Source organism: Prorops nasuta, unplaced genomic scaffold (genome assembly GCF_024137725.1).
Source record: "Prorops nasuta isolate Cenicafe-Biocafe unplaced genomic scaffold, Cenicafe_Pnas_1.2 PNAS00005, whole genome shotgun sequence".
Classification (NCBI taxonomy): Eukaryota; Metazoa; Arthropoda; class Insecta; order Hymenoptera; family Bethylidae; genus Prorops; species Prorops nasuta.
In genome coordinates, this window is record NW_027116802.1 from 4,754,393 (window position 1) to 4,768,483 (window position 14,091).

The 14,091-nt window shown below is 31.0% G+C and overlaps 5 protein-coding genes across 10 annotated transcripts; 2 read left to right on the forward strand and 3 right to left on the reverse strand.

Annotated features, from left to right (window-relative positions):
- Positions 1-408: 408 nt before the first annotated feature.
- On the reverse strand, positions 409-2,274 carry Arpc4 (Actin-related protein 2/3 complex, subunit 4). 2 transcript variants are annotated; one of them, XR_010822669.1, is made up of 5 exons: positions 2,049-2,274; positions 1,479-1,805; positions 1,238-1,408; positions 894-1,155; positions 409-827 (listed from the first exon to the last, which is right to left on the reverse strand). XR_010822669.1 is itself a non-coding variant. In XM_066727560.1 (4 exons), the coding sequence occupies exons 1-4, from the start codon at positions 2,049-2,051 to the stop codon at positions 1,150-1,152; spliced, it is 507 nt and encodes a 168-aa protein (XP_066583657.1). In that variant the 5' UTR covers positions 2,052-2,274; the 3' UTR covers positions 410-1,149. The 2 variants fall into 2 exon arrangements, 1 of the variants encoding a protein (XP_066583657.1); XM_066727560.1 differs by having other exon boundaries at positions 410-1,155.
- Positions 2,275-3,022: 748 nt separating this feature from the next.
- snRNP-U1-C (small ribonucleoprotein particle U1 subunit C) lies at positions 3,023-4,134 on the forward strand. Its single transcript, XM_066727559.1, has one exon. The coding sequence runs from the start codon at positions 3,157-3,159 to the stop codon at positions 3,670-3,672; it is 516 nt and encodes a 171-aa protein (XP_066583656.1). The 5' UTR covers positions 3,023-3,156; the 3' UTR covers positions 3,673-4,134.
- Positions 4,135-4,256: 122 nt separating this feature from the next.
- LOC136773697 (uncharacterized) lies at positions 4,257-8,031 on the reverse strand. 4 transcript variants are annotated; one of them, XM_066727553.1, is made up of 7 exons: positions 7,772-8,030; positions 7,631-7,698; positions 7,437-7,556; positions 6,564-7,367; positions 6,263-6,471; positions 6,068-6,196; positions 4,257-5,938 (listed from the first exon to the last, which is right to left on the reverse strand). In XM_066727553.1, exons 2-7 carry the CDS (start codon positions 7,668-7,670, stop codon positions 4,370-4,372), a joined length of 2,871 nt encoding a protein of 956 aa, XP_066583650.1. In that variant the 5' UTR covers positions 7,671-7,698; positions 7,772-8,030; the 3' UTR covers positions 4,257-4,369. The 4 variants fall into 4 exon arrangements, with proteins under 4 accessions (XP_066583650.1, XP_066583649.1, XP_066583648.1 ...); XM_066727552.1 differs by having other exon boundaries at positions 6,564-7,556; positions 7,810-8,030; XM_066727551.1 differs by having other exon boundaries at positions 6,564-7,556.
- A 1,595-nt stretch (positions 8,032-9,626) lies between these two features.
- LOC136773700 (calcium load-activated calcium channel) lies at positions 9,627-10,638 on the forward strand. 2 transcript variants are annotated; one of them, XM_066727558.1, is made up of 4 exons: positions 9,627-9,851; positions 9,950-10,018; positions 10,116-10,435; positions 10,501-10,638. In XM_066727558.1, the coding sequence occupies exons 1-4, from the start codon at positions 9,791-9,793 to the stop codon at positions 10,591-10,593; spliced, it is 543 nt and encodes a 180-aa protein (XP_066583655.1). In that variant the 5' UTR covers positions 9,627-9,790; the 3' UTR covers positions 10,594-10,638. The 2 variants fall into 2 exon arrangements, with proteins under 2 accessions (XP_066583655.1, XP_066583654.1); XM_066727557.1 differs by having other exon boundaries at positions 9,632-9,851; positions 9,950-10,027.
- Positions 10,639-10,736: 98 nt separating this feature from the next.
- Positions 10,737-13,934, reverse strand: LOC136773699 (FAD-dependent oxidoreductase domain-containing protein 1-like). The gene is made up of 7 exons (XM_066727556.1): positions 13,301-13,934; positions 12,907-13,179; positions 12,323-12,829; positions 11,627-11,772; positions 11,474-11,566; positions 11,252-11,405; positions 10,737-11,149 (listed from the first exon to the last, which is right to left on the reverse strand). Exons 1-7 carry the CDS (start codon positions 13,388-13,390, stop codon positions 10,895-10,897), a joined length of 1,518 nt encoding a protein of 505 aa, XP_066583653.1. The 5' UTR covers positions 13,391-13,934; the 3' UTR covers positions 10,737-10,894.
- Positions 13,935-14,091: the final 157 nt, after the last annotated feature.

Genomic DNA, 14,091 nt, shown 5'->3' on the forward strand with positions numbered 1-14,091 from the left:
AAGGAAAGCTTTTTAATTTCTTGAAAAAGCTCAGGAAGGAAATATTTTAGTATATGTCGCCTAACATTTACTTAAAATCTTTTTTTTCATTCTCAACGTTTAGAATATAAAACAATAAAAGTTCATTTTTGTTGACTTTCTTTAAGAAATAGTACGTTGCGTTGCAAAGATTTTACACTTTATAGCTGATAAGGGCTGATACAAGAAATCAACTGCTGTGATATCAGCGACTCTAATGACACAAGAAACGTTAATTCACCAAATCTCGATTTAATGGGCAAGCATTCTTTTACGTCCAAATTTTAGTTGTCAGCTTAAAAGTAACATGAATTGACGATCGTGCAACTATAATTTCTAAGTCATTGGGGTGTACTGTTAAGGGAAAAAGAAACAGAACTTTGCACACACACATTCGTTCCGACTAAAACGTGGACAGTATTGGTTTGAACTTTATTAAAAACGTATGATACGGTAATAAAGGTATAATCTTTGTAATTACAAATTACATATTTTAAGTAATAAATGCTTCTTGATCTTTTGGTGTTACTATCGTTTGTAGAGTAAACATAAATAATAACTATTAAAGTTCATTTATTTTTTTTATACTTTGTTTGGCAGTTCAATGCATAAGTTTGTAATTGGACGCTACATTAATTTTTTAACAGTAGTCTTGATAAAATTTCACGTGCATCTTCTGTAACCATTGATTGTCAACTCTTATGTTACAGATTCGTAATATATCAGAGTGAAATTGGCATAAAGTTTCAAAATTTGCTCTAGCAATACTTTATCGTTTGGTAAACTGATTTTACTAATTATCAACTCTACTGCAAGTAATTCCTGAACTTCAAATTTAGAATATTCCAAAGAAAAATTTTGTTCCAAATACTTACAGTTATATCAGACTTTTTACTCATTGCACAGTTATAGTTAGGTAATTTTTAACATATCTCAGTATTCCTTAAATGAAATAAAATGATTAAATAGTATTAAAGATATTAATTACTATGAAATTAATTGGTTTTAAAATTGTCAACAAAGTTTCCACAACCCTGTTACTGCCAATAGAAAGTAAATTTACGTGTACTGCTGTATTCATTCTGATTTTTATACTTATTGCTATCTTGGTAATATGCTATGTAATGCAATTTAAAACTGTAAAAGAAATAAGTATTTCATTAGTTAGGCCAAATTTTTACATTTTATTTAGAAAAATTTATAGTTCTATGACTTTTACCCTCTTCAGGAATTCTTCTGCACATGTACGAGCTCTAGCATTCATACATAATTTCATTTCACTGATCTCTCTATCAATCTCTTCCATAAAATGTATGACAAAATCAACGATTTTATGCTTATACATTTGTTCTACATGCATATTTGTAATAAGGAAGCTAATATCGTACCCCTAAAAATTTAAATAAAATTGGTAATTAAGAGTAATTTTAGATCAAGCTTTGCTATACTTTGAGACTTACTTCGATAGGTTTCCTCCTTAATATCATAAAATGTTCTGCTCTCATGGTCATAAATCTTGTAAAATTATGACACAAGAGTTTCTCTAGGTCATCGGCTTGTTTCACAGCAATACTTATCCTGATGCTATTTATACTGGATTCAATTAAAACTTTCTCTCTATCATTTCTACTGATCTGAATAGGAGTTAGCAGAAGTTCCTTGCTTGCTCTTACTTCAACTTCTGGCTTGTTGTGTCTATCAATTATTTGAGAAGAAAAATTCTCAAGACACATTGCTGCAGTTAAAGTACGTCTCACAGCAGTCAAATAGGGCTTTAGAGTTCCAGACTAGAACCAAAAATTTATACTTAACAGCCTAGAATTTAAACATTGGATAAATATCAAAGATTACATTAATTATATATTATTGACATTTTTGAGATTTGGTCTTTAATGCTATAATGCTAATACAAGGAAGAGAATATGTTATATTATAATATTCAGTTGAATTAAAAGATAGCGTCTTATTGACAAATATATGCGAAAGACAGTATTATAACCTAGAATGTCAAACTGCAGCATGGAACTTACCATTTCGATTGATTTATAACTATTTCCTCTTGCTTAAAATTGTGTTAGAACAATATGTTTCAACACTCCACCCTCTTTTTCATTAATTTTTGACGTACGAAAAATTTCATATTACATTTAACGCATTTAATAAAGGGTTGGGTTCTGCCGGAAAAGCTGATTCAGCCAGCTTCACAAATTCACGTCATTCACGATAGGGAGCGGTAATGCAGTATAGTGAAGACAAATGAATATTCGCGTCTTCACCATCTGTCTCAAGTGAATTCAGAATTCAAATGGCAGCACAGTGCTGTAGCTGTAACACACGGCGGAAGCAATAGGGGTAAATACAAAATTTCAAAAGACCTTATATGTATAAATACAAAGACAAGTAATATTAAATGCTAAGTATATTATTATTTGTGAGTTATTGTCACATTATGAAAAATGTGCTATAATACAAGCGCAAATACGAAAGCTTTCCTTGTCATACATACTATACATAGTTCTTATACATATTAAGCTTAAATTCCATGTTAACCGGGTTAACCCGGCAATAGGCGCGTGGTTTTTTTTACATAGATAGGCGCGTGGGGTGCCACGGATACCCCATTTGATTTTCGTTGCTTGATGTAAAATATTTACAAATACAGATTTATTTTTCAATAAATATCATCTATGCAAAGTTCCCTTTGGTGTAAAATAGCAATTGCATTTCTTTACATTATTTGTATTAATTAAACGCTAATATTTGTAAGTGACTGCACAAATTTTTCGCTACGTTACCAATACATAGATTTCTATTCTTGGGGTGTTCTAGACATCCCGCGACCCGCGCGCCCATTGCCAGGTTAAACAAGCCCCCTAAACATCACCTTCTCGGTAACGGTAATGCCGTTGACGGTTGACTCACGCCACCAGGTATCGCTTTTAGCGCAAATAGGGATTGTATTATTTGTATTGTATACCTTCTACATATTGCAGGAATATGATTCTTCTCGGACCGGACATTCTCAGTTCTCACTTCTCAGTAGTTCTCACTTCTCAGTTCTCAATAGTTCTCATTCAAGCCGCCGGCAGTAATGTTGTAACATTTCTTAACCTTTAATATTAAGAGTAATTTTTTACAATGCCGAAGTATTATTGTGATTATTGTGATACTTATTTAACCCATGATTCACCAAGTGTACGAAAAACACATTGCCAAGGCCGAAAACATAAAGACAATGTTAAATATTTTTATCAGAAATGGATGGAAGAGCAAGCACAACACTTGATTGATGCAACTACAGCAGCATTTAAAGCAGGAAAAATAGCATCAAATCCATTTGCTGCCAACAAAGGTGCTGCTATACCACCACCTCCAAACCTTGGTCCACGTCCTGGAGTCCCACCACAAGGTCCACCAGGTATGATGCCACCCCCTGGTATGCATCCAGGAGGGCCAATGGGACCTGGAGGACCTATGATGATGGGACCACATGGTCATATGCCTCCGATGATGGGAATGAGGCCACCTATGATGGGTCCAATGGGCCCAATAGGTCCAATGATGGGCCCGATGGCACCAATGGGTCATATAAGACCTCCAATGAATGGACCACCACCACCCATTAGTGGTCCTCCGCCAACCATAAAGAAATAAAATATTTTGTTATATTTTGTTCTATCTTATCGACTGAAATTAGTTAAATAATAAAACTAGACAAACATAGGTCTATAACCTATAGAGTTTCTTTCGTATAAGTTATAAAAGTTAGTACAAGATTTTTAAAAGTGACTTTTTATTCTAAAAATATGCAATATTCTTCTGATGTAATTGTAGTATAATTTGCTCACAATACAGAACCTAAACATGATTCATAGAGATTATAATTAATTGAATAATAAGGCCAATATTATACTACAATTATTGAAAAAGTTATTCGTAAATTGTCAACTATGTGATTATGAATATTACGTGTAAAACAATAGCTTATAATAAGTATAATTTGTATTAATAACAGTATGCACAAACAGTTTTTTCAATTATATTATCCAAAATAATTTTAGTATTGATTTACTCTTCTAAAATTCTCTTAACATTGTTTATTTTAAATTTGAGCGATTAAAAATATAAAGAAATTCTCAATATTCATTAAGTACATTCGATATATACTTTAATTCCAAATAAAGAATTAACATTGTAATTCTTACTTTTAAATAAATAATCTTAATTTAATACGAATATAAATGTACAAATAGATGTATTTATTTCCTTAATATGTGACATGTCTGTCTTACAAAAATACTTGTCATTCATACTAATACAGTGGTGACATTTTTATTCACAAATATCAAACTTATTTATCAAAAAACTCTTGTATTCGCTTTCTCTCTTTCATACATTTTTTTTCTAGTTGACATAAACTGTTTAAATGATGAATATGTGCTTGTTTAATACTATTATTTTTAATTTTTTTTTGTAATTCTCTAGCAACTTTCACAACATGAGGTAGTTTACTGCGAAACGCAGCTGCAATACTTCTCGCTGCACGTATAAGTAATTTGTTTTGTTTGTTCTTACTTTTTACAAGGGTTTGACAATTTGGCTTTTCTACACTACTTGAACAATGTGGCAGATTTATATTGCTACATGTTTCATTACTTGTATTCATTTGAAGGTTTCTACTACTACTTTGGTTACTAATGCTGCTTATATTATTTTCAATATTTATAGGATTATCAAGTATTTCAGAATTAGATTTTATAGCTCCTATAGCTTTGATTTCATTAACTACATTCATTGATTGTTTTTCACTGTTAACTATCTGTAGAGCTTTGATCATGTCATTGGTCATATTAGATGGATTGTATGATTTGTTGACTATGTCAAAACTTTTTTTAAGTCTTAAATATTTTCCATCAATCAATATAACGTGATGTGTATACGAGCCAAAGACTCTCCCATAAAAACAAAGTAAATCCATGTAAAATCCTGGAGTAACTTTTTCTTTCTTTACACGCTTCAAATTCCCTTGATAGAATTCCAAAGTCTTCTTATCTTTTACTGTTATTCCTTGTTTATACAAGCACATATTCATTCTTTTGCTTTCAGTTATGAAGGAATTGAGAAGACTTTTCTTACCCAGGTCTTTAAGTTTTGGATGCAATTTTTCGTTATTTTCTATTTCATGTAATTTCTGTTTAATATTGTTAGCTTCATTATAACATTGAATTGGACACCAATCATTATCTTTCAGCTCACAAGCCAATTTTCCAAAAAATTTCTTTAATTGTTTTGTTTTCCATGGTAAATCTATAAATATTCCATACTCCTTCTCTTCATCACTAATGTATAACCAAAGTAATGTTAGCCACCATAAATGACCAACGATGTTGCGCGGTGCACCTATAGCTACAGTAATACATTTTGTTATATCAGAAAACGTAATTTTTACAATAAATGTCATTTTTTTGTTGAGTTCTTTCAAAAAATGGGGCGTTACTAATCCCTGATAGAATTTTGAGATGTTCAAATTATTACTCTCCAGATCTGTTTGTATTTTTACCCATTTTTTAATATCAGAAACATTACTGGAATAAAACAGAGTTTTATTTTCAGTTGGGTAAACATCAATCGGTATATTATCTAATGGCTTAATAGCAACAGTTTCATTAGGACTATCACTGATAATTAAAACCTTTGGAGAAGAATTTACTACAGTTTTTGTACTTTCATAATCAATGTATGTTGGACCTTCACTGTAATTAGTAACAGAAGCTGGCGTAGGATAATGCTGCGACCATCGATAATCTTTACAGGCTGATGATTCATGTCCACGTTTAGAACAATTGCAGCAAAACAGAAGGTGTGCCGGTTTCATTACATTTGATGTATTAGTTGGAATATTCACTTCAATGGAATTAACCTGCAAATTATATTATTCTTGTAGATTAAAAAAGAATACTATATATTCAATTTTTATAACAATATCATTAATAAGATTTTATATTGAACACTCCTTTCAACAAATTTTAAACTACAGAAGTGTATTAACCGTTTGGTGGTATCTTCTCCATAAATCTGGGCAAATGGACTTATTATGGCCAGGTGAATTACACATACTGCAATGCCATTTGCGGCATGATTCACAGGTCTTCCTGAATATGGATTGCTTTTTGCCACACTGGAAGTCATTGTACCAAAAATATGTGATTAATGACAAACTTATTATTATTAACTATGTACTTACTGTAAGGCACATTTTCTGAGGACATTTATCCACTGTATGTCCTTGAATACCACACATATGACAGCAAAGTGGCTTTTGTGGCTTTGGGCAATCATATTGAGCATGGCCAATGTGTTGACAATTTGTGCAGGTTACATTAAAAAATCTTGGTCTTTTCCGATTGGTTGATACTAAATCTTTATCCAATACAGCCCAAAGCCTAGGGTCTCCTTAAATTAAAACAAAAAAAAATTCTTAAGGTTTATTAAACTTGTATTATGTGCAATCACACATAATTAATAAATCTACTAGCTTAACTTACTTGACATTTGACTTTGAATTTGCTTAACATCAAAGTTTTCTTGACCACGAGAGTTGTTATAAAATGCTCTTACGATTTCTGACATTGGTTTAAAGAAATAATTTGCCCATTCATCATTATCATATTGATTACTTCTTAATTGTTCTTTGTCTAAAGTTTTTGAAACTGTAGATACTTTAGCCTTTTTATTTATAGTCTCTAAATCATTTTCTGCTTTTCTTTTTTCCACTGTCTTACCCATATTACCAACTTTATCTTTACACATTACATTTAAATGAACATTCTTATTACATTCTGAAACATTAATGTCTTTATCAATATTATCAATGTCACTAACAAAATTTTTGCTCATATTTCTTATATCTTTGATAGATTTAGCTCCTTTTTGAATATTTGTACAATTTAAAATAATATTTGATAAATCTTTAGTACCACTGAGATTCGAGTTGGTATTTATCAAACATTTATTTATTGCAATGTTTAATTCAGGAGCACTAGGCTTAACAAATGTATTGCTATTATCTTTTTCTTTATTTTCAATTTTTTTATTTTCACTGACAGAACTGGCTAGATCTTCATCTGAGTCGTTCAAGCTTATAATCGGGGGCTTCGGCTTAGGTGATATTGGAACTTCTAAAATTGATTCATCAGAATCTGATTCCTTTGATAAATCCAAGTTTAATATATTCTTTTCCATATTATGATTATCTTTAGATTTCAATGTAATATCAGAAGTGCCTTCCCATATGTTACATTCTTCTTTTTCCTTTTCATTAATATCAGGACATCCTTCTGAAGTATCTACTACTTTGTCCAATTTTTTATTACTTTGTGCTTCAATAATTGTACCATTGCAGTTAATATTTTTATTACCAAATATGCTTGTTTCCATTTCTAAGTTTTGATTATCAGATGTATAATAAATTTCTGCATATAAGCGAGATTCTACATCATTATTACTTTCATTCATACAAGCTTCAATCCTAAAATAATCTGGAAGAAAATTTTAGTAAAAAAAGATCAAATATAACTAAAACATAGGTTATGTAAGACCATACACTTTTTACCTTGGAAAGAATTACTTGTTTTCAAACTTTTTTCCTCCATTTATGTATGTATCATGAAATCGTACTTGCTAGAATGAAAAGAAATAACTATTATTTAGTTACGAACATGTTATATACGGTAACACGACAAATTTTATATACTTTGTCTGTTTTTTTACGATATTAAGTTTCCAACATACACGTGGGTAAAGTGCACGTCAGTTTAGTAAATAAAGGTGAATGAAAAAAGAAAAAGAGTTTCAATAAACAGATATTGAAATTTGAAAAAGATTAGAGTTTGAACTATTGTAAAACTAAAACATTTGCTTGTGTTCAACGATGAGATTGGTTCAACCATTCAATTCTACATCTGCTCCTGCTCGTCTACTCTTGATCTGGCGGAATTCTGGCCGCTATTATTACTATGTATACTATAAGTATATTGTGTAGTGTATGCACTCTGTTTGTGTGTTTATCTCGTATTTGCGTATTTTACGGCTGTGTGCATGCATGAGGCTGAAGGTAGCCGCCACTTCCCAGCCGCTAGTTGCGAAGTGGAAAAAGTATTGCATACATGACAATGTTCAGACAATATGCACGCTCAAAGAATTATTATCTTTTTGATAGTTTAGAATGCTTCTTTCAAATTATTATTTGCACTGCCATTTAGTGCATTAAATTTGGCATAAAGTGATATAAATTTCACGAGAAATCTCAATATACAAAAATTAATTTATAATCATTGAAATGAAAGATATGGATGAAAATCCAGACACTCCAATGATAAGAGACAAATTACGAAACCTGGGCGCACTTTATCCGAATTTTAAATTGCACTATCAAATAGTGCATTAAGTTTGGAAGAAAGTGATATAAGTTTCATGAGGGATCTCGAAAGCCAAGGATTATTTAATAAAGATTGAAACGAAAGATACGAGTGAAAATCTATTAGACATTCCAATGATAAGAGGCAAATTTCGAAACCTGGGCGCACTTTATCCAAATGTTAAATTACACTATCAAATAGTGCATTAAGTTTGGAAGAAAGTGATATAGGTTTAATGAGGGATCTCCACTGGACAATTTAACTATTGGATAAAATGCGCCCAGTTTTCGAAATTTGTCTCTCATCATTGGAATGTTTCGATTTTCAATCGTATCTTTCGTTTCAATCTTTATTAAATAATTTTTGGTTCTCGAGATCCCTCATGAAACCTATATCATTCTCTTCCAAATTTAATGCACTAATAGATAGTGTAATTTAACATTTGGATAACGTGCGCCCAGGTTTCGTAATTTGTCTCTCATCATTGGAGTATCTGGATTTTCATCCATATCTTTCGTTTCAATGATTATAAATTAATTTTTGTCTATTGAGATTTCTCATGAAATTTATATCATTTTATGCCAAATGTAGTGCACTAAATGGCAGTGCAAATAATAATTTGAAAGAAGCATTCTAAACTATCAAAAAGATAATAATTCTTTGAGCGTGCGTATTGTCTGAACATTGTCATATATGCAATACTTTTTCCACTTCGCAACTAGCGGCTGGGAAGTGGCGGCTAGCTTCAGCTTCATAAACGTGTATACTTTGTGTGACGTATAATATACATTTTTAATGAAAAGTGCAGGAAGTATACAAGCAACACGAACAAACCTAAAATATATGTTATGTAGTACCAGCTGTGGGGTGAGTTCTGTTCTGTGTCGTGTCAATTTATAGTTGTAGTATATACATACGAACGAAGCAAGCGAGTGAGTTATGACCATTATGGCCCGGTTCCACAAGCCTTGTTTAAACAGGATTAAGTTAATTTTGCTATATTTTATGTCACATAGAATATAGCATAATTAACTTAATCCAGTTTAAACAAGGCTGCGTTCGTTTATTAACTGCGAGTACTAAAATTCTACAATGTATGTAACGTAAAATATAGGTTTTCAGTACTGGCAGTACATAAACGAACGCAGCCCAAGTCTTGTGGAATCGGGCCTATGACCGTATTATACATAGGTTGAAGGCTCTAACCTTTTTTTTAGTTTTGAACCAAACAACAGCAGAATCAAGCAGGATTTACAGCTGGCTGGAAGGTTGAGGTTGGAATTTGTCATAGAAGAGTCTACACTTTTAATTTTCTTTGAATTTATTGTAGAGTAATCAATAAAAAATTTCGGAGCATGTGGGCGGATACTATTGTTATAGTGTTTATTAGTATATGCACAGCATTGTTAGGTGAAGGTAAATAAGTATTCCTTTCATTCAAAAACATTGAGGAAATTAAAGTTGTTTTAATATTCATACTTTACGATTTTTAAATTTATATTATTTTATAAAAGGATTGACATGGCTAATGGTGTACAGAACAGAAAAATATCAAAAACTTAAGGCTGAAGTTGAAAAACAAAGTAAGAAATGTAAGTTAATAATTTGGGCATAAAGTAATATAGCATGTAAATGTAGTCATTCCTTTCATACTAAGTTAAAAATTTTTAATTTCTACAGTAGAAAAAAGAAAGGAAGCTCATGGAGACTCTTTAGATAAGCAGCAAAAAAAAAAAATTGAAAGAGAAGAAGAGAGACTGAAGAATAATAATAGAGATTTATCTTTAGTAAAAATGAAATCAATGTTTGCGATTGGATTTGCATTTACGGCATTACTCAGTATGTTTAATAGCATTTTTGATGGAAGAGTGGTTGCCAAGCTGCCTTTTGTACCAATAAGCTGGATTCAAGGGTTGTCTCATAGAAACATCCCTGGAGATGATTATACAGAATGCTCTTTTATATTCTTATACATACTTTGTACTATGAGTATACGTCAGGTAAAAAACTATTTTATAGTAACAATTCTAAGCAAGCTATAAAAAACACATATCTATATTTACAGAATATACAAAAATTGCTTGGATTTGCACCATCAAGAACTGCTAGTAAGCAAAGTGGAAGTATATTTGGACCACCACCACAGCAATTTAAATAGGAATCAGTAAACAAATAAAATCATTTATAATTAAATCTCTTTATAAAAACAAATTTAACAGAACCCAATTAAATCATTATAATTGTTAAACTTTGCATTATTTATTTTTAAAATTTTCAATTTAAAGTAATAAAAATTAGACATTCTTTTGCCATCACACATATAATTCATTTCTAACGTACAATTATATTGCTTATATTATATTATTTCATCCTGATTGTTATTTACCTCATTACAAAAAGCTTTCTCCATTAAATGCATTGATCAAAAATATGTCTGATACTATTACATGTCTCTACTGTCATATAATACCTATTTCGTATATAGGTTTGTTTGCTAGGAATCTGTTAAAGCTAAAATTTTTTAAATCTATACTAGTAAATTTATCATCTAAAATTAGCTCACAGATAGCAAGTCCAACAGCTGGTGATTGTTGGATACCATGACCACTAAATCCTGTAGCAAAATATACATTTTCTAAAATTGGATGCCTACCAACAATACCATTTTGATCAAAAGTATTATATTCATAATATCCAGCCCATGAAGATTTGACCTATAAATAAAACATTTTAATATATCTTTATAACAATATTATTAAATGCTTTTAGTTAATGTGTGTGTGGGTTTAATCATTATAAAATTATTTATATCACACCTTAATATTCTCAAATGCTTTCACTCGATTAGCAAGAGCTGGCCAAACATGATTCTCAAAATAGTAATGATCTACATCTAGATTATCAGTTGTAGGTTCATCTTCAGATTGTGGTGAACGCCCACATAAAAAATTACCATTAAAGTCTTCTCTCCTACAAATTACAAAATAATTATGCAATACAATATTAATTATTTACCCTATTTTAACAAATAAGTTTACCTAAAATAAGTTCCTGTGGAATCAATAGTTAAAGGTGTATTTATACCTGGTGAATTCTTTTCTGAACAATGGAAGCAATAAACATACCTCTTCCTAAAGTAAAATATAATATTTTGTAAACACTATGTAATTATACAAAGAATATAAAATTACCTAGGTTCAACAGGCAAAGGTACCGAAAGGGCATTTTCTCCAACTCCAATGTGCAACATTTGTGAAATTTTGCAACTCTCAGCACCTGCAGCAATAATTACTTTTGCAAATTTTATTTCTCGTACATGCCCATCTGCCGTTTCAATCTATGGAGTTTGAGTTTTAATTTTAGTCCTTGTTTATGCAAGTATATAAAGTCCACTAGATAAAACGATTATGACCATGGACGTAAAATTCTGTTTATTTTTATATAATTAGAACAGATTTGAATTTTTCGTATAAAATTTTTTTGAGTATAATTTGGAAGACACTTTAAAAATTTTATACAAAATATTGACATTTCTTATAATTACGAAGATAAAAAGAATTTTACATGTATGCATAATCAGAGTTATTTTATGTGGTATACCCTGTATGTATATACGGGATTTGCGATCTGGATAAAATAACCCAGATCAAGAACATAATATTCTGTTTCAATTTGTAACTATAAGATATATCGTTTTTTTTTATTAAACCATTTTAAATTATCTTTCAATTTCCACCCACGTAAAGAACTTATATAATAAAATCTTGTCTCTTATAGTTATAAACATAAAAAAAATTTTAAGTCAATGATCTAAGCCAGCTTAAGTAATACAGACTGTATAAATATATACAAAATAAATAAGCTATTTTTAAATGTTTTAAGCATACTACAGCTTTGTATGGAACTTCGAATCTTCCTGACTCCGTAGTAATATCTGGTATGTTATATAGGATATTAAACTTGAAGCCTTTCAATCTAGCATTCACATAAATAGCTCCTAACTCGTAAGCTTTTTTCTTTAAGGCTTGTAAATATAGCCATGGATCAAACCAGCCCTCTTTTTGAACACCTAGACAGCCTAATTCAATTCCATCTGTATTTAACCATGGAAATAATTTTTTTAACTGCTTTGTAGTTAAAAGCCGGTTTCTTGCTCCTAAATAATTTTGCAAATCAGAGTTACTCTTTAAAATTTCAGCTTTATCTTCTGGAGCTAATGTTAAATAACCACAAGGGTGATAACATATGTCTACTTTAGGTTCACCAGAAGTACCCAAATGCTCATCAATGTTTCTTAAAAACTCTGCTCCAAAAAGAGACATCTGAATATTTTCTGCAACAGAAAATTGCTGACGTATACCCCCAACAGATAAAGTTGTAGAAGCTGTGCTGTACTAATAAAGAAAAAAAAATAAAGGATTATAATCATTGTCCAATAATATTATTTCAAGTGATGAAATAAAATAGTTACTGAATTATCTTTTTCAAGTACTACTACGCTAAGTGTCTTGTATGCTTTTTTGCCAAGCCAATATGCAACTGAGCTTCCCATTGCACCACCTCCCACTATTAGCACATCGCAGCGTTCTGGAAAAGTATCTACCCGTGTATTACAATCTTTCCATATTGAGCTAGGTATTTCTTTCAAATTAAAATACCAAGAGTCTACTGTTCTATTTATTTGTTTTAAAACTCCATGAATTGACTTTTCATTAGGCTTATCTATTTGATTTCCATCAGGCTTCTAAAAACATGAAATAAAAAATACAATTACTGACAAAACATTCAACACATTTTATTATTAAACATAATTAATGTTTGTAATAATTGTAGGCAATATTTAACATTATCCATTAAATACATACTTTGGTTGTATATGACTTCACTAGTTTTATAGCTGATGGTGCATAATAAAAGTTAAAATATTTTTGACAGGGTGTAACTTTCCGTAACATTTTCTGTTAGTGCAACGTTTCAACTAAAAACGATACTATCTTTTCTTAGATAATAATAGTGATTACTGATTATCAATTTATAAATAAAGGATAATGAAAAATGTTTTATCATGTTTACAAAGCTCCACCCCGAGCTCGTAAGAGATTATTTATCAAATCTCTAAGATAAAAGATTGTAAAATGGCATATAATTACATATGGAAATATACGTTTATCAATAATTTACAATACCACATCATTTTCATACTTTATTTGAATATTAAATTTCTATAAAATAAAAATATCTGAATTATAAAAGGGTTATAAAATGAATGTGGCTATGTATGTTATACATGAAAATTCGCTAAAAGCTAAAGGTATGTATTTGTCAATTGCTAATTGCCTGATCAGGCGCAACATGCATTGGATATTGGCCCCAATTGGCCCGAATGACCCGATCCGATTCCAATATTCCGATTATTTCCAATTGCTCCCCGGACTCGGGGCTCGGGCCCCGGGGGCCGGGGCCCGGGTGTGTTGCAGATGGTTTCAGAGTCCGCTTAGTGGCGCTTAGCGGCTGCTAGCATTTAAAGGCGCATCTACATATGTATATATGTAGTATGTACTACGTTCTCAATACACAGGGATAGGCATGGTGGGAGGTTAGGGATTTCCTTCGAGTTACCATCTCTGCCGTCAACTGCCACTGGCTGGGCACAAGC

Bases quoted from the DNA above. Each gene is read 5' to 3' on its own strand.
- Arpc4 (XM_066727560.1), bottom strand. The intron at 1,409-1,478 runs GTAAGTCTCAAA...TTAAATTTTTAG, and splicing joins TAAGGAGGAAACCTATCGAA to GGGTACGATATTAGCTTCCT.
- snRNP-U1-C (XM_066727559.1), top strand. From the start codon at position 3,157: ATGCCGAAGTATTATTGTGATTATTGTGATACTTATTTAACCCATGAT.
- LOC136773697 (XM_066727552.1), bottom strand. From the start codon at position 7,670: ATGGAGGAAAAAAGTTTGAAAACAAGTAATTCTTTCCAAG. The intron at 6,472-6,563 runs GTAAGTTAAGCT...TTTTAATTTAAG, and splicing joins AATTCAAAGTCAAATGTCAA to GAGACCCTAGGCTTTGGGCT. The intron at 6,197-6,262 runs GTAAGTACATAG...AATGACTTCCAG, and splicing joins CTCAGAAAATGTGCCTTACA to TGTGGCAAAAAGCAATCCAT.
- LOC136773700 (XM_066727557.1), top strand. From the start codon at position 9,791: ATGTGGGCGGATACTATTGTTATAGTGTTTATTAGTATATGCACAGCA. The intron at 10,028-10,115 runs GTAAGTTAATAA...TAATTTCTACAG, and splicing joins TGAAAAACAAAGTAAGAAAT to TAGAAAAAAGAAAGGAAGCT. The intron at 10,436-10,500 runs GTAAAAAACTAT...CTATATTTACAG, and splicing joins GTACTATGAGTATACGTCAG to AATATACAAAAATTGCTTGG.
- LOC136773699 (XM_066727556.1), bottom strand. From the start codon at position 13,390: ATGTTACGGAAAGTTACACCCTGTCAAAAATATTTTAACTTTTATTAT. The intron at 13,180-13,300 runs GTATGTATTTAA...TCATGTTTTTAG, and splicing joins TGAAGTCATATACAACCAAA to AAGCCTGATGGAAATCAAAT. The intron at 11,406-11,473 runs GTAAACTTATTT...TGTAATTTGTAG, and splicing joins TCCACAGGAACTTATTTTAG to GAGAGAAGACTTTAATGGTA.